The 24369-nt window shown below is 59.6% G+C and overlaps 1 gene segment (V, D, J or C); it reads right to left on the bottom strand.

Annotated features, from left to right (window-relative positions):
- Nucleotides 1-6138: 6138 nt before the first annotated feature.
- LOC129514722 (Ig mu chain C region-like) lies at nt 6139-17971 on the bottom strand. The segment is given in 7 exon segments: nt 6139-6393; nt 6497-6612; nt 9681-10013; nt 10117-10434; nt 10692-11030; nt 11110-11427; nt 17921-17971. Coding segments are annotated over 7 exon segments (1476 nt in total).
- Nucleotides 17972-24369: the final 6398 nt, after the last annotated feature.

The following is a 24369-nucleotide window of genomic DNA, read 5'->3' as shown; positions in this document are numbered from 1 at the left end:
TGTATGGAGATAAGGTCATAGCAGAAGAATAAATAATTTATTGAGGTTATACTGTCAGAGCGCGGGTGCCAAGCCCAATATGACTGTCCTTATGAGAGGCAGTGGGATGCACAGAGGACAAGTACCCTGTGAGGAAGAGCTGGTGGCTGGAGCACGTGCTAAAGCCTGGAACACCAAGGGTCATCCATGACCAGCAGCAGCGGTGGTGTGGGACACAGGACCCCTCCAGGCCCCAGAGGGAGCCAACCCGCCATACCCTGATCTGGGCCTCCCTGCCCCCAAGACTGGCACAATATGTCTGTTGTTCAGCCACCCACAGGAAACAAATGCCAGTTTTGGTACCAGAAACGGAGCATGATGTAGGAAACACCTAGAAATAAGGACGTGGCTTTGGAACCTGCTGACGGGCAGAGGCTAGAGTTTTGATGCTTGTGTCAGAAAAAGCCAAATTGCCCTGGAGACAGATGGTAGAAATTTGGACGTTAAAGGGGACTCTGGGTGAGGGCTCAAAATGGAGGGGACAGCTGGGGGGACTACAACTTTGTCACCAAGAGAGTGTTGCTGTGCTTTGTTCGAAGCAGGCCTTGCAGGTACGGGGCATGGACTTTTCTAAAGTAAGTGCAGGGAAAGGGGCCAGCCTCCCTCCACTCCCTGCTCCCAGGGAATGTGGGGGCATAGAGGCTCTCAGGAGCCAGAACTAGAAGCTTTGGGGGGGGCACTGCCTATCTGGCCTTGGGGCAGAGGGTCCGAACAGGCACCCTTCTACAATCTGATCCCTCATCTGAGAAGAGCCAGGAGTAGTTGGGGGGTTATCCGGGAAGGTAGGTGGACAGCCTTGTGGTGTCATGGTCTGTATCCCCTTGAGGTGCACGCGGTGCCCACACGGTGTTTAAGATTTTACATGACTATAACAGAACTGGCTGCACAAAGCAGAGGAAAGCTGGCTTTTAGGACAGACCATGGCCCCAAGGACAGAGCGTGACCCCAAACACAGAGCGTGGGCAAGAGTACAGAATGTGGAGCTGAGAAGACAGAGTACAGAGCTGAGGACCGAGTGTGGAGCTGAGGAGACTGAGGAGCTTAGGAGAGAGTGAGGAGCTGTGGAGAGAGCGTGGAGCTGAGGGGACAGAATGTGGAGCTGAGAGAGTGTGGAACGAAGGAGAGACCATGGAGCTGAGGAGAGAGAATCAAGATGAGGACAGAGTGTGGAGCTGAGGAGAGGACCCGGAGGTGAGGACAGAGGGTGGGTATAAGGATTGAGTGTATAGCTGAGGACTGAGCCGGACTTGAGGACAGAGTTAGGACCTGAGGAAAGAATGTGGATCTGAGATTAGAGTGTGTAGTTGAGGACAGAGGGTGGAGCTGAGAAGAAAGCAAGGCGCTGAGGAGATAGCAAGGAGCTGAGGACACAAGGACACAGGAAGGAGGTGAGGAGAGAGAGTGTAGCTAAGTAGAGAGCGAGGAGCTGAGAAGAGAGCGTGGAGGTGAGGACAGAGTGTGGAGCTGATGAATGAGTGAGTGTGAGCTGCAGAGAGAGCGCTGGGGTGAGGACAGAGTGAGGAGCTGAGGAAAGAGTGTGGAGTGGAGGACAGGGTGTGGAGGTGAGGACAGAGGGTGAAGCTGACGACTGAGTGTGGAGCTGAGGAGAGAGCGATGAGCTGAGGAGAGAGTGAGGAGCTGAGGAGAGAGCGATGAGCTGAGGAGAGAGCGAGGAGCTGAGGAGGGAGCGATGAGCTGAGGAAGAGCATTGAGGTGAGGACAGAGTGAGGAGCTGAGGACAGAGTGTGGAGCTGAGGAGAGAGCAAGGAATTGAGGAGAGAGCAGGGAGCTGAAAAGAGGCAAGGATGTAGGACAGAGAGTGGAGCTGAGGAGAGAGTGTGGAGCTGAGGAGAAAGCAAGGCACTGAGAAGAGAGCTAAGAGCTGAGGAGAGAAGAAGGAGGTGAGAACCGAGTGTGGAGCCGAGGAGAGAGCACGGAGCTGAGGAGAGACTGTTGAGGTGAAGACAGAGTGATGAGTTGAGAACCTAGTGTGGAGCTGAGGATAAAGTGAGCTTCTGAGGAGAGACTGTGGAGGTGAGGAGAGAAAGTGGAGCTGAGGACAGAGTGTGGAGCTGAGGAGAAAGCTCAGAGGTAAGGAGAGAGCCCAGAGGTGAGGACAGAGTGTGGATGAGAATCCAGTGTGGAGCTGAGGACGGAGGTAGTCTTGAGGGCAGAATTAGAAGCTGAGGAAAGAATGTGGATCTGAGGACAGGACGTGGAGCTGAGGTGGGAGTAGGAAGCTGAGGACAGAGTGAGGAGCTGAGGAGAGAGGGATGATCTGAGGAGAGTGCATTGAGGTGAGTGTAGACTATAGAGTCGGAGTTGAGGATGGAGTGTGGAGCTGAGGAAAGAACCTGGAGGTGAGACAGAGTGAGGAGCTGAGGACACAGTGTGGAGCTCAGGAAAGAGTATGGCACTGAGGAGAGAGAGTGGAGGTGAGGAGGGAAAGTTGAGCTGAAGACAGAGGCAGGGCTGAGGAGAGCCCAGAGGTGAGGACAGAGTGTGGATATGAGGGTTGAGTGTGGAGCTGAGGACTGAGGTGGTATTGGTGACAGGGTTAGAAGCTGAGGAAACAATGTGGATCTGAGGAAAGAGCGAGGAGCTGAGGTGGGAACAAGTTGCTGAGAAGAGAGCAAGGGGCTGAGGGGAAAGCAAGGAGCTGAGGAGAGAGCGAGGAGCTGAGGACAGAGTGTGGGGGTGAGGGGTGAGCAGAGCATGGGGTTGAGTACAAAGTGTGGAGCTGAAGAGAGAGAGTGGAGGTGAGGACAGAGTGTGGAGCTGTGAACCCAGTGAGGAGTTGGTGAGAGGGTGTGGAGTGACCTGGCGCAGCCGCTCTGGACAACGGAGTGGAGGCTCCTCAAAGAGTTAAGAATAGACCTGCCCTACGACCCGGCAATTGCCCTGCTGGGGATTCACCCCAAAGATTCAGATGCAATGAAACACCGGGACACCTGCACCCCGATGTGTCTAGCAGCCATGTCCACAGTAGCCAAACTGTGGAAGGAGCCTCGGTGCCCATCGACAGATGATGGATAAAGAAGATGTGGTTATGTATACAATGGGATATTACTCAGCCATTAGAAACGACAAATCCCCACCATTTGCTTCAACGTGGATGGAACTGGAGGGTATTATGCTGAGTGAAATGAGTCAATCGGAGAAGGACAGTGTATGTTCTCATTCATTTGGGGAATATAAAAAATAGCGAAAGGGAATAAAGGGGAAAGGAGAGAAAATGAGTGGGAAATATCAGGAAGGGAGACAGAACATAAAGACTCCTAACTCTGGGAAACGAACTAGGGGTGGTGGAAGGGGGAGGAGGGCGGGGGGTGGGGGTGAATGGGTGATGGGCACTGAGGGGGCACTTGACGGGATGAGCACTGGGGGTTATTCTGTATGTTGGCAAATTGAACAGCAATAAAAAATAAATTTATAAAAAAAGGAGTGTGGAGTGGAGGAGACACTGCGGATCTGAGGAGAGAGAGTGGAGCTGAGGAGACTGAATGTGGAGCTGAGGAGAGAGCATGGAGCTGAGGACAGAGTGTGGATGTGAGGAGAGTGACGTGTCGAGGAGATGGCAAGGATGTAAGGACATAGTGAGGGACTGAGGACAGAGTGTGGAGCTGAGGACTGAGCATTAAGTTGAGGACAGAGGGTGGAGATGAAGAAAGGATGTGGAGCTGAGGAGAGAGCGTGGAGCTGAGGAGAGAGCGTGGAGCTGAGGAGAGAGCGTGGAGCTGAGGAGAAAGCGTGGAGCTGAGGAGACAGTGTGGAGCTGAGGAGAGAGCGTGGAGCTGAGGAGACAGTGTGGAGCTGAGGAGAGAGCGTGGAGCTGAGGAGACAGTGTGGAGCTGAGGAGAGAGCGTGGAGCTGAGGAGACAGTGTGGAGCTGAGGAGAGAGCGTGGAGCTGAGGACAGAGTGTGGATGTGAGGAGAGTGACGTGTCGAGGAGATGGCAAGGATGTAAGGACATAGTGAGGGACTGAGGACAGAGTGTGGAGCTGAGGACTGAGCATTAAGTTGAGGACAGAGGGTGGAGATGAAGAAAGGATGTGGAGCTGAGGAGAGAGCGTGGAGCTGAGGAGAGAGCATGGAGCTGAGGAGAGAGCGTGGAGCTGAGGAGACAGTGTGGAGCTGAGGAGAGAGCGTGGAGCTGAGGAGAGAGCGTGGAGCTGAGGAGAGAGCGTGGAGCTGAGGAGAGAGCGTGGAGCTGAGGAGAGAGCGTGGAGCTGAGGAGAGAGCGTGGAGCTGAGGAGAGAGCGTGGAGCTGAGGAGAGAGTGAGGAGCTGAGGATGGAGGGTGGAAGTAAGGACAGTGTGTAGCCGAGGAGAGAGGGATGATGATCTGAGGAGAGAGCACCGAGATGAGCACAGAGTGAGGGGTTGAGCACCGAGCGTGGAGCTGAGGAGAGAGCTCGGAGGTGAGGACAGAGTGAGGAGCTCGGGACAGACTGTGGAGCTGAGGAAAGGGTGTGGAGCTGGGGATAGAGCATTGAGCTGAGGAGGGAACGTGGAGCTGAGAGACACCTCCGGCTCCTGCTCGTCTAAAGGGGAAGCCCTCCTGGACTGTCCCTTCTTCCCACCATCTCTCCGTCCTTGACGGGAATGTGCACTCCGCGCAGTCCCATCGCCACTGTTTGCACGTGGTCAATCTGTGTGCTGTCCCCCTGCTGCAGGCTCACCAGTGTCTCCCCTGGCCCTGACTCAGGTGATAAACGAGACGCTGACCTCACGGTTGATGCTGAGCAGGGTGACCTCTGGAGTTGTTCCCGAAGAGCTGTGCACAGGACAGGGACATGAAGTCGGGGCCACGGGGTGGGCGGCTGGAATCGCGTGTGCCAGGTTATACCTTGACATCCTGTCACCCTTGTGCCCCGATGGGGAGCTCGTGGGGGGCTGGATCCCTGGGGACGTACTTGTCCCACTGGATTGGGCCAAGGCCCTAATCCCGCGCCAGGAGCATCCTCACACAGGGCACATGCACACAGCGGCGGCGCCTGGGGAGCGACATGGCAGGGAGAGGTGCCTCGTGTCCAAGCCAAGGCAGCCCTGGAAGCCAAGACGCAGCCTGGAGCCGACTCCCGCCCCCGGCGTCCATGGCTCCTGCCGCTCCCGCAGGTGCTGTCCTGAGCCGACGGCCGCCCCCAGCACCAGAGCCCCCAGGCCCACGTGCCCCTCGTCGGGCCGAGGTGCAGTCCATTTAACCAAAGCAAAGCCAGAGCCGGAAGTGTCCACCTGGAGCCCAGGCTGGGGGACAGATGTCCCGGGACCACGCCCCTCTCCTGCCTCCACGGCAGCCACCCCTCTGGGGCTGGCCCTGCGAGCCCTCGGCTGCTCCCCACACCTCCTGCAGCCTGGCTCAGCCGTCCTCGCCAGGTGCCACCCCACATCCCTCGTGGAGGTCTGCGCCTTCCCTCTCAGCCCCCTGCCCCATGCGCCTGCACCCAGACGCCTGCTGCCATCTCCATGGCCCGCGGTCCACACTGGCTGCTCGCACTGTGGCCGGACAAGCCCCCCCCCCCCGCGCGGCTCCGACTCAGCCGTGGCCCCGGGCCCGGCACCGCCTGCCCTGCTCTGCAGTGATGTGGACACGCGCAGCCTTTGCCCTCTGCCTCTCCCCGGCTGCTCGCCAGAAACTCCTGCCTTCCCCACACCAGCCACTGTGCGGCCCAGCTGTGGGGTGAGCTCCCGTGCTCCTGCCAGCCCCCCGACGCCACAGCGGGTGGGACAGGCCCTTAGGGTGGCCAGGCTTGCTGGGCACAGAGATCGGGCAGTGCACCGTGCGGGGACCCCGAGGCGGAGGCCCCCGCTGGCCGCACACGAAACCCCGAGGCCCACGCCCGGTTCCTGGCACCCGCCGTGTCCAGGAGGTCAGGCTTGGGACTCTCTGGAGCAGGCTGGACGTGCGCGACTCCCGGGGTGCCGCCGGGGTCCCCTTTCCTGGCATGTCCCCTGGCAGGCCTGCATGCAGACAGACCCCCCTTCTCACGTGCCCTTCCCTGCGAGGGCTGCCCGTTGAGACGCACATGCAGCACCCAGGGAGTGCCGTTCGGGACAAAAACACCAGCACAAGGCAGCAGTTTCCCAAAATGTACACGTTTATTTCAAGGCGACACGCGTATACATTGCAAAGCAACGCTCGCAGCGGAGCCGCGGCTGCAGGCTCCCACGCGTCCCGGCATTGGCCAAGTCTCGAGAAGCCTTGTCTTCGAGCTGGAAGCGGGAGGGGCGACGTGGGAAAGATTTAGGCACAAGTTGACGGGCCCCACAGGCTGGGGACCCCAGACCCCTAGGCGGTGGTCCCTGGGCTCCATCTCCCGGGGCTCTGACGCTCCTAGCTGGCTGGTCATTTCACCTGCAGATGACAGACAGTGTGAGTTGTTTCCCCGTGGTGCAGGGGCAGGGGAGGCAGGCCTGTGGCTGTGTGCACCCTCCTCCCGCTGCCACCCTGCCGCTACCTTGAACAGAGTGACTGTGGTGCTGTAGAAGACACTGAGGAGGAAGAGGACGATGAAGGTGGATGCCATGGTATTCAGGTTCTCAAAGCCTTCCTCCTCGGCACTCACCTCCCCCCCTGCAGGGGACACAGCACACAGGGGTCAGGCCATGGCCGGCAGGGCCCAGCCCCAGAGCCGCCCCAGGCCCCGGCTGTGCTGCCCCCAGGAGGGCCGGTGAGGGCGCATGGCTTCCCAGCCCCCCCGACGCCTCAGCACCCACCCTGTGGGGCCGAGGGCTCCTGGGTTCTGTGGAGAAGGGTCTGAGTCAGGCGTTAGCGAGGCCTTGGCCACTTGATGCAGGGCTCAGGCCAAGGAAGAACGTGGCCAAAGCAGAGCGGGGTGGTGACCCTGCGCACCTACCCCGTTAGCCCTGAGGAGGCAGAGAGCTCGGCAGAGCAACACAGACACAGCGGTATGGCTTGGGCTTGGGCGAGACGTGGGGCCCGGGACGGGTGGCTCAGTGTCCTGGCGGGGGGGGGGGGCGCTGGTGGCTCAGCCAGGACCACCTGGGACTCAGGCAGGGAGCAGGCCCCTCCACCAATGGTGGCTTGGGGTGCGTGTGCCCCTGGCTGCGGAAGCCGCTGAGGCCCGGCTTCCCAGGGAGATCCCCGCTGGCTCGCCCTCCCTGCTCTGAGTGGGTGGCACATGTGAGAGGCCAGGTGGGGCCCTGGCTGGCTGTCCACCCCACCAGTGCTCGGGTACCCAGGGGCCAGACAGAACCCTGAAGCTCCAGGAGGGTGACATTGGGGTGCACAGGCTGAGGGCACTCAGGGGGCTCCAGCCTCAGCCCAAGTGGGCCCTTGAGGGCATCTGGAGCTCAGGCGCCCAAGGGCCTGGTGTGCAGACAGGGTCTCAGAGGCAGCCCAAAGGAGGCTCTGCTGCCTGTGGCTGCTGGCAGAGGAGATGCCACTGCGGCCCCCACCCTTCTCTGCCCGGAGGGCTCTGTGCTCCCTCAGTCCTGCCCCCGGGAGCCTTGCTTCCCACCATTTCCAGGGCCTGGTGTTCACAGGGGCCCCCCACTCAGATCAGACTCTCTGCAGCCTCCCCCTGCCTGCTTTGTCAGGACAGGCCCAGCCCCGTTCATCCCCGGGTGCTGGGGTTCTGCTTCCTTCGAGCGCCTGGGCGTGGGCAGGGGCTTCCCTTGGACCCAGGCCTGGGAATGGCAGCCATGGTCAGAGACAGAAGGACAAGCAGAGCTGGGCCACGAAGGCCTGCAGGAAGTGATGCGGCTGGAGAGGGCGGGAGGCCCTGGGTTAGAGGGTGTGCAAGGGCTGGCATCCATGTGTGTGCACATGTGTCAGCGTGGCTGTATACATGTGTGAATAAGTGTGCATGTGTCATGTGCGTGCACAGGTATCTGTGTCCATGTGTACCTGTGTCCACACCCACGTGTGTGTGTCTGTGTCCGTGTGTCTGCCTGTGTGTCTGTGTGTGTGCACCTGTGTCCACACTCACACGTGTGCATGTGTCCACGTGTCTGCCTGTATGTCTGTGCGTGTGTATGTGGCGCTGCACCTGCGTCCACACTCACGTGTGCGCATCTGTGTCTGAGTGTCTGCCTATATGTCTGTGTGTATGTGGAGCTGCATCTGCGTCCACACTCATGTGTGCACATGGCTGTGTCCGTGTGTCTGCCTGTATATCTGTGCATGTGTATGTGGAGCTGCATCTGCGTCCACACTCACGTGTGCACATGGCTGTGTCCGTGTGTCTGCCTGTATATCTGTGCATGTGTATGTGGAGGTGCATCTGTGTCCACACCCACGTGTGTGCATCTGTGTCTGAGTGTCTGCCTGTATGCCTGTGTGTAGGCAGGCACATCTGTGTCCACACCCATGTGTGCAAATGCCTGAGTCCACATGTCTGCCTGTATGTCTGTGCATGTATGTGGAGGTGCGCTTGTGTCCACACTCACGTGTGTGTGTGCCTATGTCTGTGTGTCTGCCTGTATGTCTATCTGTGTGTAGGCAGGCACATCTGTGTCCACACCCACGTGTGCACATGCCTGTGTCTGCATGTCTGCGTGTGTGTGTGTGTGGAGGTGCATCTGTGTCCACACCCATGTATGTGCATGCCTGTGTCTGCGTGTCTGCCTGTATGTCTGTGCGTGTGTATGTGGGGACATCTGTGTCCACACCCACATGTGCACATGCCTGTGTCTGCATGTCTGTGTGTGTGTGTGTGTGTGTGTGTGTGGAGGTGCATCTGTGTCCACACCCATGTATGTGCATTCCTGTGTCTGCGTGTCTGCCTGTATGTCTGTGCATGTGTATGTGGGGACATCTGTGTCCACACCCACATGTGCACATGCCTGTGTCTGCATGTCTGCGTGTGTGTGTGTGTGGAGGTGCATCTGTGTCCACACCCATGTATGTGCATGCCTGTGTCTGCGTGTCTGCCTGTATGTCTGTGCGTGTGTATGTGGGGACATCTGTGTCCACACCCACATGTGCACATGCCTGTGTCTGCATGTCTGCGTGTGTGTGTGTGTGGAGGTGCATCTGTGTCCACACCCATGTATGTGCATGCCTGTGTCTGCGTGTCTGCCTGTATGTCTGTGCGTGTGTATGTGGGGACATCTGTGTCCACACCCACATGTGCACATGCCTGTGTCTGCATGTCTGTGTGTGTGTGTGTGTGTGTGTGGAGGTGCATCTGTGTCCACACCCATGTGTGTGCATGCCTGGGTATGTGTGCCCATGTGCACTGTATACATGTCTGTGTCCATATGCATGCATGTTGCTGTGTGTCCACGTGTCTGCGTCTGTGTGCATGTGTGCATGTATGTGGCTGTGGGAGCAGCTAGAGGAGCGATGAGCGTGGGCTTGGTCTGCGAGGAGCACAGTGACCTCCGGAGGCTGGGTGGGGGCAGGGATGGTGGTGGAGGGTGGTCTGGGGATGGCGGCAGCACAGCCAGGGCCCTTGCAGGCAAGAGCATCGCTTACTCAGGACGAGCATCTTTTGAATGGATGTTTTTATTTCTAATTTTGATAAAATGCCATATCTCAGCCCATTGACATGGTTAGTTTGCACATGTGCACACACAGCGACGGGTCACCCGCCTGGAGTGGGCGGCCCAGCGGTCAGTAGCAGGTGCTGGCTGTGTCAGATAAGACCAGGGACACGTTGTACAGGGTGGGTTTACCGGTGGACTTGTCCACGCTCCTCTCGGTCACCACATGGGGCAGGGCCTCATGGCCTACAACACAGGTGTAGGTCTCCCCGGCATTCCAGTCCTCCTCACTCACGGTCAGGATGCTGTGGACAAAGTAGAGGCCGGGGGCTTGGGGCTCGGGCATCGGGGCGCTGGTCACGTAGCTGTCAGGGGGCACGGGCTGGCCCTTCTGCAGCCACTGCACGAACACATCCGGGGGTGAGAAGCCTTTCACCAGGCAGGTGAGTGAGGCCGATTCCCGCAGGCTCAGCTGCTCCCGGCTCGGGGGCAGGACGTAGACAGAAGGCATGTGCTTGTTGACATCTGTGGGAGGAAAGACAGTGGTGAGCTCAGGTGAGGGGCCGGTGGGGAGAGGCGCCCAGGGGCTGTGGGAGAGCCCCAGGGCAGAGGAGCAGTGGGCCCCTACCCTTGGGCCTGGAGATGGTCTTCTTCAGCGGTGAGGGCAGATCTGTGTGGGTCACCGTGCAGGTGAACTGCTCGCCTGACTCCCATTCCTCCACGCAGACAGTGGCCTCCCCCATGGCACTGAAGGTGTTGTTGGGGTGGCTCTCAGAGATGTTGGTGTGGGTTTTCAGAGCCTCGCCATTCTGACGGGTCCAGGAGATGGTCAGGCTGTCATAAGTGGCCAGGTCAGTGACCAGGCAGGACAGCTTGGCCGACTTGGTGTTGAAGATGCTGGCAAAGGAGGGGGGGATGGTGAAGATGCTGATGCCAACGGCTGTATCTAGATCAGGAGAGAGTTTGCGTCAGTGGCTGGACATGAAATCAGGCAAAGTGGAGATTTTACCCAAAGAATGGAGGCCCAGTCCATGGGCCTTCCTCAGCTGCAAGGACCCGCTGGAGGGGAATGCTAGGCCCCCACCACCCCGCCCTTGGCCGCTGCAGGAAGCCAAGGCTCGGGGAGCAGCTGGCCCGAGTGGACCCCTGTGTAGGTGAGGGACTCCAAGCCCAAGGGGCTGCAGTAGTGGCGGGGTCACTCACTGGGGGTGCACATGGAGGACACGTTCTTCTGGAAGACGATCCCGTTGTGCTCCACGTGGCAGGTGAACACGCTCTGGCTGAGCCAGGCACTCTCGGTGATGGTCAGCATGCTGAGGATGCTGTAGGTCACAGGTCCGTGCTCCTTCTCCTCGGCCTCTGCCTTCCCTGTGTTGAAGCCAGACTCGATCTGCTTTCCATCACGGAACCAAGACACGGAAATCTGCTTGGGGCTGAAACCTGCGGCCTGGCAGACGAGCTGGGACTTGCGCTGGCCATTGCCAGAGAAGGCATCGCGGGGCGGGATGAAGACGGTCACGTTGGGAGACATCGGTACAGGCCCTGGAATGAGGGGACAGTGCGTCAGCCTGGCTGGCCCACCCTACCCATCCGGCCACGGGGAGGAGGGCCCTGCTCTCACCTGTGATGGGCACGTTCACAGATTTGTCACCATTGGAGTGCTTGACGTTGCATGTGATGTACTCGTCTGAGCCCTGGATGATGTCCACGGAGGGCAGGAACACCTGAGAGGTCGCCACATACTTGCCCTCTCTCAGAACCGAAGGGAAGGTCTTAATGTCCTGGTTGTTGATTGCACTGAGGTTCTCGTACTTCCAGGAGAAGGTGATGGAGCCAGGCAGGAAGTCCCGGGCCAGGCAGCCCATGGCCACCAGGGTCTCATCGGACAGGGAGTTCTCACAGGTGATGAGGGGGAAGAGGTTTGGAGGGGATGGACTCTCTGAGGACCAGAGAGGGACAAGAGATGGGTGAGAAGCTGTGTTCTTTTCACACTCTGCCAGGCGGGCTGTGGCCAGCCCTGCAGCTCCCTCACATCACTGCCACAAAGGCTGGCCTCGCAGCGTCCCCAGCCCGGGGAGGAGCCCAGCAGTGCGGTGGATGGCAGTGCTGACGTCGAGTCCTGCCGGGAAGAGGAGGCGCAGCTGCCCCCACCCTGCCGCAGAAGCCCAGCTCTGGACTTGTGGGATGGCTTGGCCTTGGCCAGTGTGGCCTTCCCCCTGAGACACAGGAGCCAGGCTGCCACACTCAGCCCCAAGCCTGAGAGCCATCTGTGAGGCAGATTGATGGCATAGAGAGGAGCGCCCCAACGAGCCGACCAGCCCTGGCTGGTGTGTCTAGGGTCAGCGAACGGTGTGCATATGAGGAGTCGGGTGATGCAGACTCCCCTTGGCCCATCCTTAGCACAACCAGGTTATTGAGGTCACATCAAGGTTAGTCAGGACAGTCCGGCAAGGCCAGCTCACCCCCCGACTAGAACTAAATGCCCCAATGCAGATGAATCTAGCCCAAACTAGGACTTCAAACTCCTGGGTCAAAGCAACCCAGTCAGTCCATTTCTGCTAGACTAGCTCAGCGACCATGGCTAACCAGCTCAGTGCACCCAGCCTAGTCCAGCTCAGCCCAGTTCATTCAGCCCAATTCAGCCCAGCTCTGCCCAGCTAGGACAGTTCAGCCCAGCTCACCTCAATTCAACTCAGGCCACTTCAACTCAGTTCAGCCCAGCCCAGCCCAGCCCAGCTCAGCCAAGCTCAGCTCACCCAGCTAGGCCAGCCTGATTCAGTGCAGCTCAGCCCGGCTCAGCCCAGCTCAGCCCAGCCCAGCCCAGCTCAGCTCACCCAGCTCACTCCTGCTCAGCTCAGCCCAGCTCAGCTCACCTGGCTAGGCCAGCTTGATTCAGTGCAGCTCAGCCCGGTTCAGCCCAGCTCAGCCCAGCCCGGGTCAGCTCAGCTCAGCACATTTCATCTCACCCAGCCCAGCGCAGCTCAGCCCAGCTCACTCAGCTCAGACCAGCTCAGCTTAGCCCAGCTCAGCTCAGCTCAGCCTGGTTCAGCTCAGTCCAGCTCAGCTCGGCCCAGCTCAGCACAGCTCAGCCAAGCTTAACCAAGCTCAGCCTGGTTTAGCTCACCCAGCTCAGCTCGATTCAGCTCACCCAGCTCAGACCAGCTCAGCTCAGCCCAGTCCAGCCCAGCTCAGCTCAGCCCAACTCAGCTCAGCCCAACTCAGCTCAGCCCGGCTCTCAGCTCAGCCTGGCTCAGCTCAACCAGCTCGGCCCAGCTCAGCTCAGCCCAGATCACCCAGCTCAGCCCGGTTTAGCTCACCCAGATCAGCCCCGCTCAGCTCAGCCCAGATCAGCTCAGCCCAGATCAGCTCAGCCCAGATCAGCTTACCAGCTCAGTGCAGCCCAGTTCAGCCCAGCCTGGTTCAGCTCAGCTCAGCCTGATTCAGCTCACCCAGTTCAGCCCAGCTCAGCACAGCTCAGCCAAGCTCGTCCCAGTTTAGCTCACCCAGCTCAGCCCCACTCAGCCCCACTCAGCCCTGCTCAGCCCCGCTCAGTCCCGCTCAGCTCAGCCCAGCTCAGCTCAGCTCAGCCCAGCTCACCCAGCTCACCCAGCTCAGCCCTGCTCAGCCCAGCTCAGCTCAGATCAGCCAGCTCAGTCCAGTTCGGCCCAGCTCAGCTCAGCTCAGCGCAGCTCAGGGCAGCTAAGGGCAGCTCAGGGCAGCTCAGCCTGGTTTAGCTCACCCAGCTCAGCCCAGCTCAGCCCAGCTCGGCCCAGCTCAGCCCAGCTCAGCCCAGCTCGGCTCAGCTCAGCCCAGCTCAGCCTGGTTTAGCTCACCCAGATCAGCCCGCTCAGCTCAGCCCAGCTCAGCCCAGCCCAGCTTACCCAGCTCAGCTCAGCCCAGATCAGCTCAGCCCAGATCAGCTTACCAGCTCAGTGCAGCCCAGTTCAGCCCAGCCTGGTTCAGCTCAGCTCAGCCTGATTCAGCTCACCCAGTTCAGCCCAGCTCAGCACAGCTCAGCCAAGCTCGTCCCAGTTTAGCTCACCCAGCTCAGCCCGCTCAGCCCCGCTCAGCCCCGCTCAGCTCAGCTCAGCCCAGCTCACCCAGCTCAGCTCAGATCAGCCAGCTCAGTCCAGTTCGGCCCAGCTCAGCGCAGCTCAGCGCAGCTCAGGGCAGCTCAGGGCAGCTCAGGGCAGCTCAGCGCAGCTCAGGGCAACTAAGGGCAGCTCAGGGCAGCTCAGGGCAGCTCAGCCCGTTTTAGCTCACCCAGCTCAGCCCAGCTCAGCCCAGCTCGGCCCAGCTCAGCCCAGCTCAGATCAGCTCAGCCCAGCTCAGCCCAGCTCAGCCCAGCTCACCCAGCTCACCCAGCTCACCCAGCTCAGCCCGGCTCAGCTCAGCCCAGCTCAGCCTGGTTCAGCTCAGCTCACCTCAGCTCAGCCCAGCTCGCCCAGCTCAGCCCAGCTCAGCCGGGTTTAGCTCACCCAGCTCAGCCTTGCTCAGCTCAACCCTGCCCAACTCACCCAGCTCAGCCCAGCTCAGCCCGGTTCAGCCAGGTTTAGCTCACCCAGCTCAGCCCAGCTCAGCTCAGCCCAGCCCAGCTCACCCAGCTCAGCCCAGATCAGCTTACCAGCTCAGTGAAGCCCAGTTCAGTCCAGCCAGCCCGGCTCGGCTTAGCCCAGCTCAGCCTGGTTCAGCTCAGCTCACCTCAGCTCAGCCCAGCTCAGCACAGCTCAGCCCAGTTCAGCTCACCCAGCTCAGCCTGGCTCAGCCCAGCTCAGCCCGGTTCAGCTCAGCTCAGCCCAGCTCAGCCTAGCCCAGCTCCACTCACCAGCTCAGTGCAGCCCAGTTCAGCCCAGCCAGCCTCTGGCTCAGCTCGGTTCAGCTCACCCAGCTCAGCTCACCTCAGCTCAGCACAGCTCAGCCCAGTTTAGCTCACCCAGCTCAGCCCGGTTCAGCTCAGCACAGCCCAGCTCACCCAGCTCAGCCCAGCTCAGCTCAGCTCAGCCTGGCTCAGCTCACCCAGCTCAGCCCAGCTCAGCTCACCCAGCTCAGCCCAGCTCAGCCCAGCCCAGCTCAGCCCAGCCCAGCTCACCCAGCTCAGCCCAGATCAGCTCACCAGCTCAGTGCAGCCCAGTGCAGCCCAGTGCAGCCAGCCAGCCCGGTTCAGCTCAGCTCAGCCCAGCTCACCCAGCTCAGCCTGGCTCAGCCCAGTTCAGCTCAGCCCAGCTCAGCCTGGTTCAGCTCAGCTCAGCCCAGCTCAGCCTAGCCCAGCTCCACTCACCAGCTCAGTGCAGCCCAGTTCAGCCCAGCCAGCCTCTGGCTCAGCTCGGTTCAGCTCACCCAGCTCAGCTCACCTCAGCTCAGCCCAGCTCAGCCCAGCTCACCCAGCTCAGCCCGGTTCAGCTCAGCACAGCTCCGCTCACCAGCTCAGTGCAGCCCGGTTCAGCCCGTCCAGCCTGGCTCAGACCAGCTCAGCCCGGTTCAGCTCACCTCAGTTCAGCTCACCCAGCTCAGCCCAGCTCAGCTCACCTCAGCCCAGTCCAGCCCAGCTCAGCCCGGTTCAGCTCAGCCCAGCTCACCCAACCCACCTAGTTCAGCTCACCCAGCTCAACCCAGCTCAGCTCAGCCCGGCTCACCAGCTCAGTGCAGCCCAGTTCAGCCCAGCCAGCCTGGCTCAGCTCAGCTCAGCCCGGTTCAGCTCAGAAGTTCCAGTTCAATGTGGTTTAGTTCAGCTGCGCTGAGAACTGCTCTGGGCAGCCCAGTCGTCCTGTCCAGCGCAGCCCTGAAAGCTGGGTCCTGGACTCGCTAGAAAGTTTCAGGCCAGCAGACCTGCTTGCCTTTTGAGCTAAAGCTGTCTTACCCTGGAAAGCTGTAGACCGCAGCCAGGCTCGGGGTCAGTCCCTCCTGTGCCTACCCCTGCCCTTTTTGTCCTTGTGGATTTCTGCACTTGGGTCCCCTTTGTGTCCAGGCCCTGCCCCGGCCTCAGCCTGCCGGTGGTGCCCAAGCATTATCAATCAATCACTCCCATCTCAGTATCCCGGGGAAAATGCTTCCTGACAAGTCTGAATCCATTAAGAAATTTTACAAGGATTGGGGAATGTTTCCTGTCACCGGGAAAAGCTCATCTTTGCTTTAGAATAGGCAGTGCTGCTTCTGGGCTAAGTGTGCTTGGATCCTCCCCTCGGGACTTGGCCCTTGGCCGAACTCCTGCTCTCTGAGTCTAAGGTAGGACCCCTGACTTAGGTAGATTTCCTCTAAATAAAAATCATCATTAAATATGACCAAAAACGCATCTTATCTGAACTTGCACTTCTAAGTCTGCTCTGTATCGGAAAGCTCTCCACCAGGCGGTGGGCTACTTTCAAATGCGCAGTAATGACCTCACATCCAAAGCCACGTTCACAACAGACAGTGCCTAAGTGGCCCTCTAAGTTAGGATCCTAGGATCCGTAGGTAAGTAGCCCCGGGGCACCACTTTGCACCGTTTCCTAGACACGATCTTTAGAGAAAGTTGAATGTGAGGGACCAAGGCAATGGTCACTCAGGGATTCATACAAATAAATATTGTCTCACTGAGCAGTCATTAAAGAGTGATTCCTCATCAACAGAAAACCCAAACAGCAAATAGCAACTTCCCAGAGGAGTAGATTTGGCAGCCGGGGCTGCCTCTCTTACCAGTTCGGCTCCCTGGTCACCGTGCGGGCTTTGAAGACTTCCTCCAAGTCCATTAAAATCGGTTGGTCGACGGGTAGCCGGTGGGCCTAGTGGCAGAAGCCACGCTGGCCTGCCCCCAGCCGCGGCGGGCCTGGGGGACCCCAGCCACGGCGGGCCTGGGGGGCTCCTGCGGCCTGAGAGCCAGCACAGCTCCCTTCTGACTCGAGACCTGACTAGGCTTCCTCTCCCTCCGACAAGAAACGCGCTTTGCTGAGATCACTTGGGACAATCAGGCACATTTCACCTAAGATTTGTCCCAGCAGGAAGGCTTGCAAAGCTGAGCCCAAGGCCGCTTTATCAGCCTATCCAAGTGCCTCTTAATCACAAACAGAAAATCTAGCTTAAAAATCCGCGAACACGGTGATTGTGGAAACGGTGCTTCTGGGCTCTAGAGAATGGGCTCGGGTTACCGACCGCCAGCAGGAAAAACCAATTAAAACCTGTTACAGACTTGATGGGATGAGCGCTGGGTGATATGCTATATGTTGGCAAATTGAACTCCAATAAAAAAAAAATTCTAAAAAATAATAAAAAATAAATAAATAAACGAAAAACCCCGTTACACAAACATGTTGGATCAACTGCCCTGAAGACAGTTTAATTTCTTAGACGTCTTTCTTTGGAAATGGGCATAATGAGCTAAGACTGAAAAATTAGATTCAAGTAGTTAAAAAAAAGGAAAGCTTCCCAGCTTCTGCCAGCGTCGGTCGCGGTCTTATTTTAGAAATGCAAATTGCGCAGGTGTTGTTTTGCGCTGTGGCCGCGTTCAGCTTCGCTGGGCTGGGCAAAACAACCCGAAAACCACGGCTGCATAACCACAAACTATAAATTTGCCAAGTGTGTTTTCTTGCTTCCTAAAATAGACAGTCCATGTGACCTGCTTCCTGCCACCTGCAGGTGCCTGGCCCCACACCGCGGCTCAGCAAAACCCAGCACCACCGCTTCCAGAATCTCCAAATTAATCTTAAAAAATTAATAAACTTAATTTATGGTGGTCAAAACTCAAGTCTCACAGCAGGACAGGACAGCACCGGGTCACTATTTCTTGTATCAACTCCAGAAACATAAGATTCAACTGGTACAATTAAAAAGTCTCATAGACTTGAAAATCTCTCACATTTTAAATTCACAGATTTCTTATATTTTTTTCCCCCTCAGGAGCCACTTCAAAGATGTCCTGTCCTTCACTAGTTAGTAGGCGTAGCACTTAGGAGGGGCAGACCCCTTGGTCTTAGACTCTGCCCGGGGGGAGCCGAGCCCCGCAGCCCCCCAGTCCCACCCTGGGGCCCGCACCAGGCGGACCAAGCATCCCTCCTCACCCCGACGAGTCTCATAGACACAGCCTAGCACAAAACATCGCCCGTGATTCTGCGGGAAGTCTCTCACCGCGCGCTCTACAAGTGGCATTCTCGTGGCTCTGCACACACACGAGCCCTGCACACTCCTTAGCCCAAACCAACAGCCCCACAGTCCTGCGGCCACGGGGGTCCAGCCCCCAGCCCCTCTCAAGGGTCAGCGATTCCCCTGGGCGTGCCGGCATTACTCCGGTTTCAGAAAGGCATCAGGCAATCAAGAGGCTCTGACTTCCCTCAGCCCCCCGGTCCTCGTCCCCTCCCAGCCAGCCCGACCCTGGGGGTCACGTCCTGAGGACCCGCCATCAATGCTCAGAAAACCCCAGAGAAAGGAGCAGAAAATAAAGGCCCCAGGAGGGCCGCTCTTACCTGAGGACACGAAGACTGAGGTGCCATGGCCCCAGTAGTCCATACCATAGTAATCACAGTGGTGAAATCACCACCCACACCCGACCGAAACCCTAGGGGCTCGGGCCGGCATTGCCCCGACTCCGAGGCTTGCACTATGTCCGGCCCGTGGAAGCTCATCCTCTGAGTCACGGTCACCTGGAGGCTCTTAGACCCTCCACTGCCCCTGAGACCCTACATCCCGGCCACTGCCTGCCTGGGCCGCCCATCTGCCGGCCAACAGCCCCCAACCACTGGGGACACAGAGTCCAATCTACCCCAAGGGCCGCCACCCCAGAGAGCGGGTGTGTCAAAGCCACAGATCCCTATTCCACTGACTATGCCGCAGCCACGGCGGCCCCCAGGAAGGCTCGGATTAGGTGGCCAGAGCAGGCAAAGAAGCCGCCCCGTCCCTCTCTGCGGCCGTCCTCGGGGCAGTGGAAGGGCCATCTCCGGCCCTCCGTCTCTGCCTCCACTTCCTGAGCCCCAGAACGCCCAACACCGCGACCCCCCCGATTGCAGCCCGACTAGGGAGGGTGCGGACCCACCTGAGGAGACGGTGACCAGGGTCCCTTGGCCCCAGTAGTAGAACCAGTTGTCACAGTATGACAACCATGCTGGGACCCCAGACAAGAAGTGGGACCCAGAAAGGCCTTGGACCTCAAATCACAGCCGTTGGGGCTGAGAGAACCAGGCGGCCCCAGGAGGAGCCAAGGCTGCCGGAGGGCCAGGTGGCAAGGGACCGCTGACCCATTGGCTCCTTCCCGAGTCCCTCTGGACCCCAGACCCAGACACCCTAATTTTCCCCCAAATGCAGCAAAAAGCCCCGGAGAGAAAGAGGAGAGAAGGGTTGTGAGGACTCACCTGAGGAGACGGTGACCAGGGTTCCCTGGCCCCAGTACTCAAAGTTGTCACATTGCCAAGGGCCCCATTAGGCGGTGTACAAAAACCTCACTCCCACCCGCTGCCCGGCCGCCCGGCCGCCACAGACGCCCCAAGTCCTCCGGTCTGCACTCCCCAGACACAGCCCGTTGTGCCGGCCTGACTGCGGCAGGCAAACCCCCATGGCCCCCAGGAAGGCCGTCCACAGAGCGAGGACCTCACAGCCTCCAAAGCAGCTCCTGGGCTCCCCACAGGGTCCCTCAGAGACCCAGGAGTCTCTGGAAATTGCTTCCCTGCGCCAGGACAGAGGGGCGAACAGAAAACTGTCTTACCTGAGGAGACGGTGACCAGGGTCCCCTGGCCCCAGTAACCAAAAGCATTGCACAGGGACACAGTCCCTGCTTCTCCCCTGACATAAACCCTCCCCGGCCCCCTTCACGGGCCGTGTCTCGATGCTGGAGGGTGCCGCACGTGGCTGGCTTCCCTGCCGCCGGCCACACGACCCCACGGGAAGACAGACACAGGTAGGGGTGCATTTACCTGAGGAGACGGTGACCAGGGTGCCCTGGCCCCAGAGGTCTGAGTAATCATGTTCACACTGATGCACCTGCCTAGTCCCCAGCACACAAAAAGCCGGGCCCTGGTACAACTTCTCCTTCCCAGCCGTCAGCTGTCCCCAGGCTCTCTTGCCTGGCTCTTGGCTTGCTTACCCCTCAGGGCCCAAGGGGGCTGCACCGCAGTCCTGCGGGGCCCCAGGCTGGATCTCAGGCTAACGGACAGCAGGGCTCTGGGGCTCCAGCACTCTGGCCGTGGTGGAGCTGCGAGCAGCTCCGGGGACCTGGGCCGGGGCCCACAGAGCAGCTGCAGGGGAGACTCACCTGAGAGATGGTGGCCAGGGTGCCCGGGCCCCAGATGTCAAAGTAAGTGTCACCCAGTGAGCTGTCCCTGAGCTGCAGCCTGCAGCAGACCCCACAGCCAGGGTCCCCAGGGAGATGCAGGAGCCGGAAAGTCTTTCCTCTGCTCGAATAAACGTCCCGCCCCGTGCCCTGCGTGATCCCTCCTGCCTCAGGCCCCTGGGCTGCCATGTGGGTGTCCTTCCTGACAGCTGACCGGCTGTGCTCCTGAGGGCACATTCTCCATACCCGGCCCTCACCACCAGGGCCCCATCCGGCCCTCTGGCCATGTCACGTCCACTTGCCACGTCCCTTCTGAGCAGGCTAAGCACCCTCTCAGCCTCCTGGGGCTGCCCGCCGACCCATGCTGGGTCTGCAGTGAGCCTGCCCCATGAGCCCCGGGCACCCTCGGACCGCTGGCCCACCGGGTTTTTGTAGAGCTGTCAATCACTGTGGCCCCAGTTAGCACTGTGGTTCCTGCCTGGGCCAAAACCCCCAGGGCCAGAGGGGGTGCTGGGTGGGGCCTCAGAGCTGGCATGGGAGACGGGGCCGCATCCTCCCAGCCATTCCCACATTAGCTGCAAACTGGTGGCCACTACGAACAACGATCCCAGCATCGAAGGCTCTCCTGCATCAGTTTTCCTTTGCTCTTCCTGAAATAAGAGACGGTCCAAGGCTGCGCCCGTGGGCCACCTGCATTCGGGCCACGTGGGCCTTGGGTGGTGGCACAGGTGGAGGGGCAGGCAGCACCAGTGCTTGCTGGGCCCCTGGCCCCCGCCCAGGCCCCTGGGTCCCCGGGGGGTGGACAACCGCCAGCCCGCCCCAGGGGCCTGCCAGAGTCTCGGCCTGCAAGGCTGCTTTCCCCCTGGCCACGTCTGTGCACACAGAGCAGCACATCAGTGTCCTCGTGAACAGGCCCCTGGGGGCCAAGGCAGTGCCCACTGTGGCCGCCGCGTGCCTGTCTGCCCCAACTGCTGGTCATGGAGAAGGCTCTCAGCTCTGCGTGCCCCTGGCTGTGGGGTGGGTGCAGGGGGAGGGGCATGAGGGTCCAGGGCCCAGGGCCGCCCCACCCCCACCCCACACAGGCTGCTGTCCCCAGACACCACCCATCAGGCGGGGGGCTGGGCGCCAGGACCCACAGGCTCCCCGGGCCCATGCGGGTGAGGCAGGTGTGCTCATGTGTGGGCCAGGGACTGGGAGGGGGCGATGACAGGCTTGCTGCAGAGGGGTCAGTGAAGAGTAAGTCGCCAAAACCCCAGGTTGGCCGTGCACCTGCGGAGGAGTGCACGTGGCTCCATGTAGTTGAGTGGCCTGTGTGCCCCTCGAAGAGGCTGATGGGTGTGTGGGCCCTGTTTAGAGTCTCTTTCTGGAAAGTTCTGTCCAGTACGGTGTGAAGGATGGATCCAGGAGGCCTGGAGGCAGCAGGAGAGGGAAGCCTGGATGCTGGGAGATTGTTAGGGAGCTCCTGGGGTGGCAGGTAGGTCACAGGGTCTCCTGTGGGAGGTGGTGGGATGAGGGTGGGGGGAGCAGGGAGGGCAGGGCAGTGCGCCCTGCAGGGCTGTGCGCCCAGGATTCAGGGCTGAGGCTGGGGCTCTAGGCTTCTGGCCTGGTCTTGGGAAAATGAGGAGAAGCAGACCCAGCGAGGGGTGTAGCTGGCGATGTCACCTCGGGGAGGCTGACGACAGGTGTGTGGGGGGACCTGCTGCCATGCTGGGGTGCAGAGCCTCTCTGGACATGGCTGGACACCAGCACATGGACAGTGTCCAGTCTGGGGTGATGACGGCCCAGCCAGGGGAGCACCGTAGGGAGGCCCTGTGTAGGGGCAGAGCAGCCTAAGGGCCCCGAGGCACCTGTGAAGGAAGCCAGTGGGGGAGGGGAGGCAGGGATGAAGCAGGGACAGTGGAGAAAGAGCAGTGGTCTGTCATGGGAGGGGGTGGCTGCAGCCTCCATGAGAACGGCTGGCCCTGGGGACCCGGGCTGGGGGGCAGGGCAGGTTGAGTGCTGGGTCGTGGCCTCTGGTCCCTTCCCAACCCCATGCGTGGGCCTCCTGGGGGTAGCTCCTGGCTCACAGGCAGGGCTTGTTGAGCCCCAGCCCCTTTCTGGGATCACAGTGCTAAGGTCTCAGCCTTGGGACCTCTTCTCTCCTTTTAGGGAACAAGGGTAAGCTCTACTCTGGCCCTTCAGGAAGCACCTGCTCTGGCTTTCTAGAACCTTCAGCCCCTGGCTGGGGGAAGGGCAGGTGGCCTCTGTGCCCTGCAGGCCCATCTCTGCCAGCTCCCAGCTCCCAGCCCTAGGCCCTAGCCCTGCCTCTCCACCATGGCAGAGACAGAAAACCAGGCAGGCTGCAGGTGCCGTCTGGCCTACAGAGGACCCATCACAGCTCTGGGGGACCTGCGCGTCCTGTCAGGCCCTTGGGGAGGATAGCACCTAACCTTGGCATAGCTCTCGAGCCTTCCACAGAGAACTGCACACTGTGTGCAGTTTGGATCGGGGCAGCTGAGCTGGGTCCGTGTGGCTGGCCGCGCTCATGCTCAGTGCTGGGAGCCTGGCCCTATCGTCCAGGGAGAGGACATGGGCGTTTCAGGTGTGCACCTTGGCGAGGGCTGGCTGTGGTGTCTGGACCAGCATAATGGGGTGGCCAGGATTGGGCTAACTGGTGGGTCTTCCAGCCTCTGCTCACAGCTGCAGGCTCCTGGCTCCCCTACGCCTTCCAGAACAGTGACTGGGAAGGTGTCTCCTGGCTGACTCAGCTGCCCTGAGCAAGATTCAGAGTTGAGTCAGAGGCCGAACCCCGAGGCAGGTGGGGAGACCACCCTGTTCAGTCAGGACATGTCCACGCAATTGCTTCTGAAAAAGGCGGTGAGCTAGGAGCGGCTGGCCTGGGGCCTGTGGTGCTGCCATGCCTCGGTGAGCTAATCTTGCTGCAGGGTCTTGTTCCCCCCCGGAATCGAGCACAGTGGTAGACCAGATGGCCAGAATGCAGGTGTGCTCTGAGCACCGACCGCTGGTCCTCACACTCACAGGGAGAAGCTTTGTCTCTGAGACTTGACCTTTGGTGGCCTCTGCCAGCAGGGAGCTGCTTCCTGAGCCCGAGCTCCAGGAGGAAGGTCCATACAGGCGAGAACACAAGAAGAAAGTCCTCTTGCTACATTTCTCAGGCCAGAAGCTGCAAAGAGCAAATGGCTGCTGTTGCCAACAAACCGAAGGTTGTGAAAAGCCACCAAAGGGAACAGAGAGGAGTAAGAAACAGAATTTCCCTCCTCTGAGACCCTGTGACATAAGCAAAAAGGAGTAAAAACCAGAAAAAAGGGCAAGAGCTTACAAACAAATATGAAACGACAAGGGGAGGGGCTCCAAGTCCTGCTATGGGAAGAACAGAAGACCCCAGTGGCTCCTGGCAGCACCACCCCTGTCCCTGCAGCTCAGAGAGGCGCCAGGTGGTTAATAAAGCCCAGAGAGAAGGGGCCAGCAGGCCGGGGCAGTCATCACCCTCTAGGGCCTGGAGCACCTTCAGACATGAGACCAAAGGTGGACCAGTGGGTAACCAGGGCTGATGTCACTGAGGGTGTAGGGTGTTGGGTGGGTGTCTCTGTGAAGGGCGTTCCTTCGTGGCAGGAGAGTGGCTGCTGCAGCCACCAGTGCCCGAAGCCAAGGGCCCGGCAGGAGCTGACGCACTCTCATTGCCATCCTGGCTTTTTGTGCAAGAAGGGAAGCCTCGGCATCTTCTGCATCTCCTTGTCCAGAGTGAATCCCATGTCCATCTCAGGTCTCCCTGAGGGTCTCATCCCCTGGACCCGGCAGGACTCTTTCACCAGGCTGGACAGACAGCTCACGTCAACCTGCTTTCTTGGTGGCACAGAAGGGCTGCTTCTGAGAACGGCTGCAGGGAATGGGTGAGTGGCCACGATGGGTGGCTCAGGTCCTGGGGCCACCACCCTCCATGCCCCCCCCCCCCACCAAGAGTGGGACGTGCCCTTCCCTTCAGCTCAGTCCCTGCAATGACCTGGACATTCACTAAGTCTCAGAGATCATGACATGTCCCCTCACCCCTTCTTTACCTTAAGGCTGCAGTAAATCAGGTTAGGCTCAATGCTCAGCCAACAGTACCCAGAGGGATGTCCACAGCCAAAGGCCCTGACCCCTTGTCACTGTCGTCATGCTCTTGTGAGCATTGCCAGCCGTATGCACTTTTGAGGCAGCATTCAAGATTTTGTCTTGAGGACTGTCCCTACTTAGACTGGGAGGCCCTTACCCCTTCCTCATTGTTCCCACAGACTCCTGTCTTCATAGGTTCCCACCTAGTAGTGAGCGGCAAGGGAAGAGCAAAGTGCCTTTGGAATTCTTGGGGGCCTCCCAAGGCCATTGGTCAAGGCTGGGCACCCCAGTTGTGTTAGAGAGAGTGGATGTTCTGTGGATAAAGTGTCTGGGTGGACAGAATGGGGAAACATGACTCTCAGCTTTTGGAACATGAAGATGGCCAGCTCCCTGGGGCCCCTGCCATGGGTAGACCAGCTGCTCTTCTTGAGGTAAGGAAGGGGCAGGGGCTTTGGTGTGTGCAGAGGTGCAGCTTAATCCTTCTCCACATTTACCATGATCTTCCTTGGAAGAGTCTCTTGAATGCTCTGAGCTTCAATATCCCTTATCTGCAGGACCATG

Source organism: Nyctereutes procyonoides, unplaced genomic scaffold (assembly GCF_905146905.1).
Source record: "Nyctereutes procyonoides isolate TBG_1078 unplaced genomic scaffold, NYPRO_anot_genome, whole genome shotgun sequence".
Taxonomy (NCBI): domain Eukaryota; kingdom Metazoa; phylum Chordata; class Mammalia; order Carnivora; family Canidae; genus Nyctereutes; species Nyctereutes procyonoides.
This window is presented reverse-complemented; position numbering and strand designations above follow the sequence as displayed.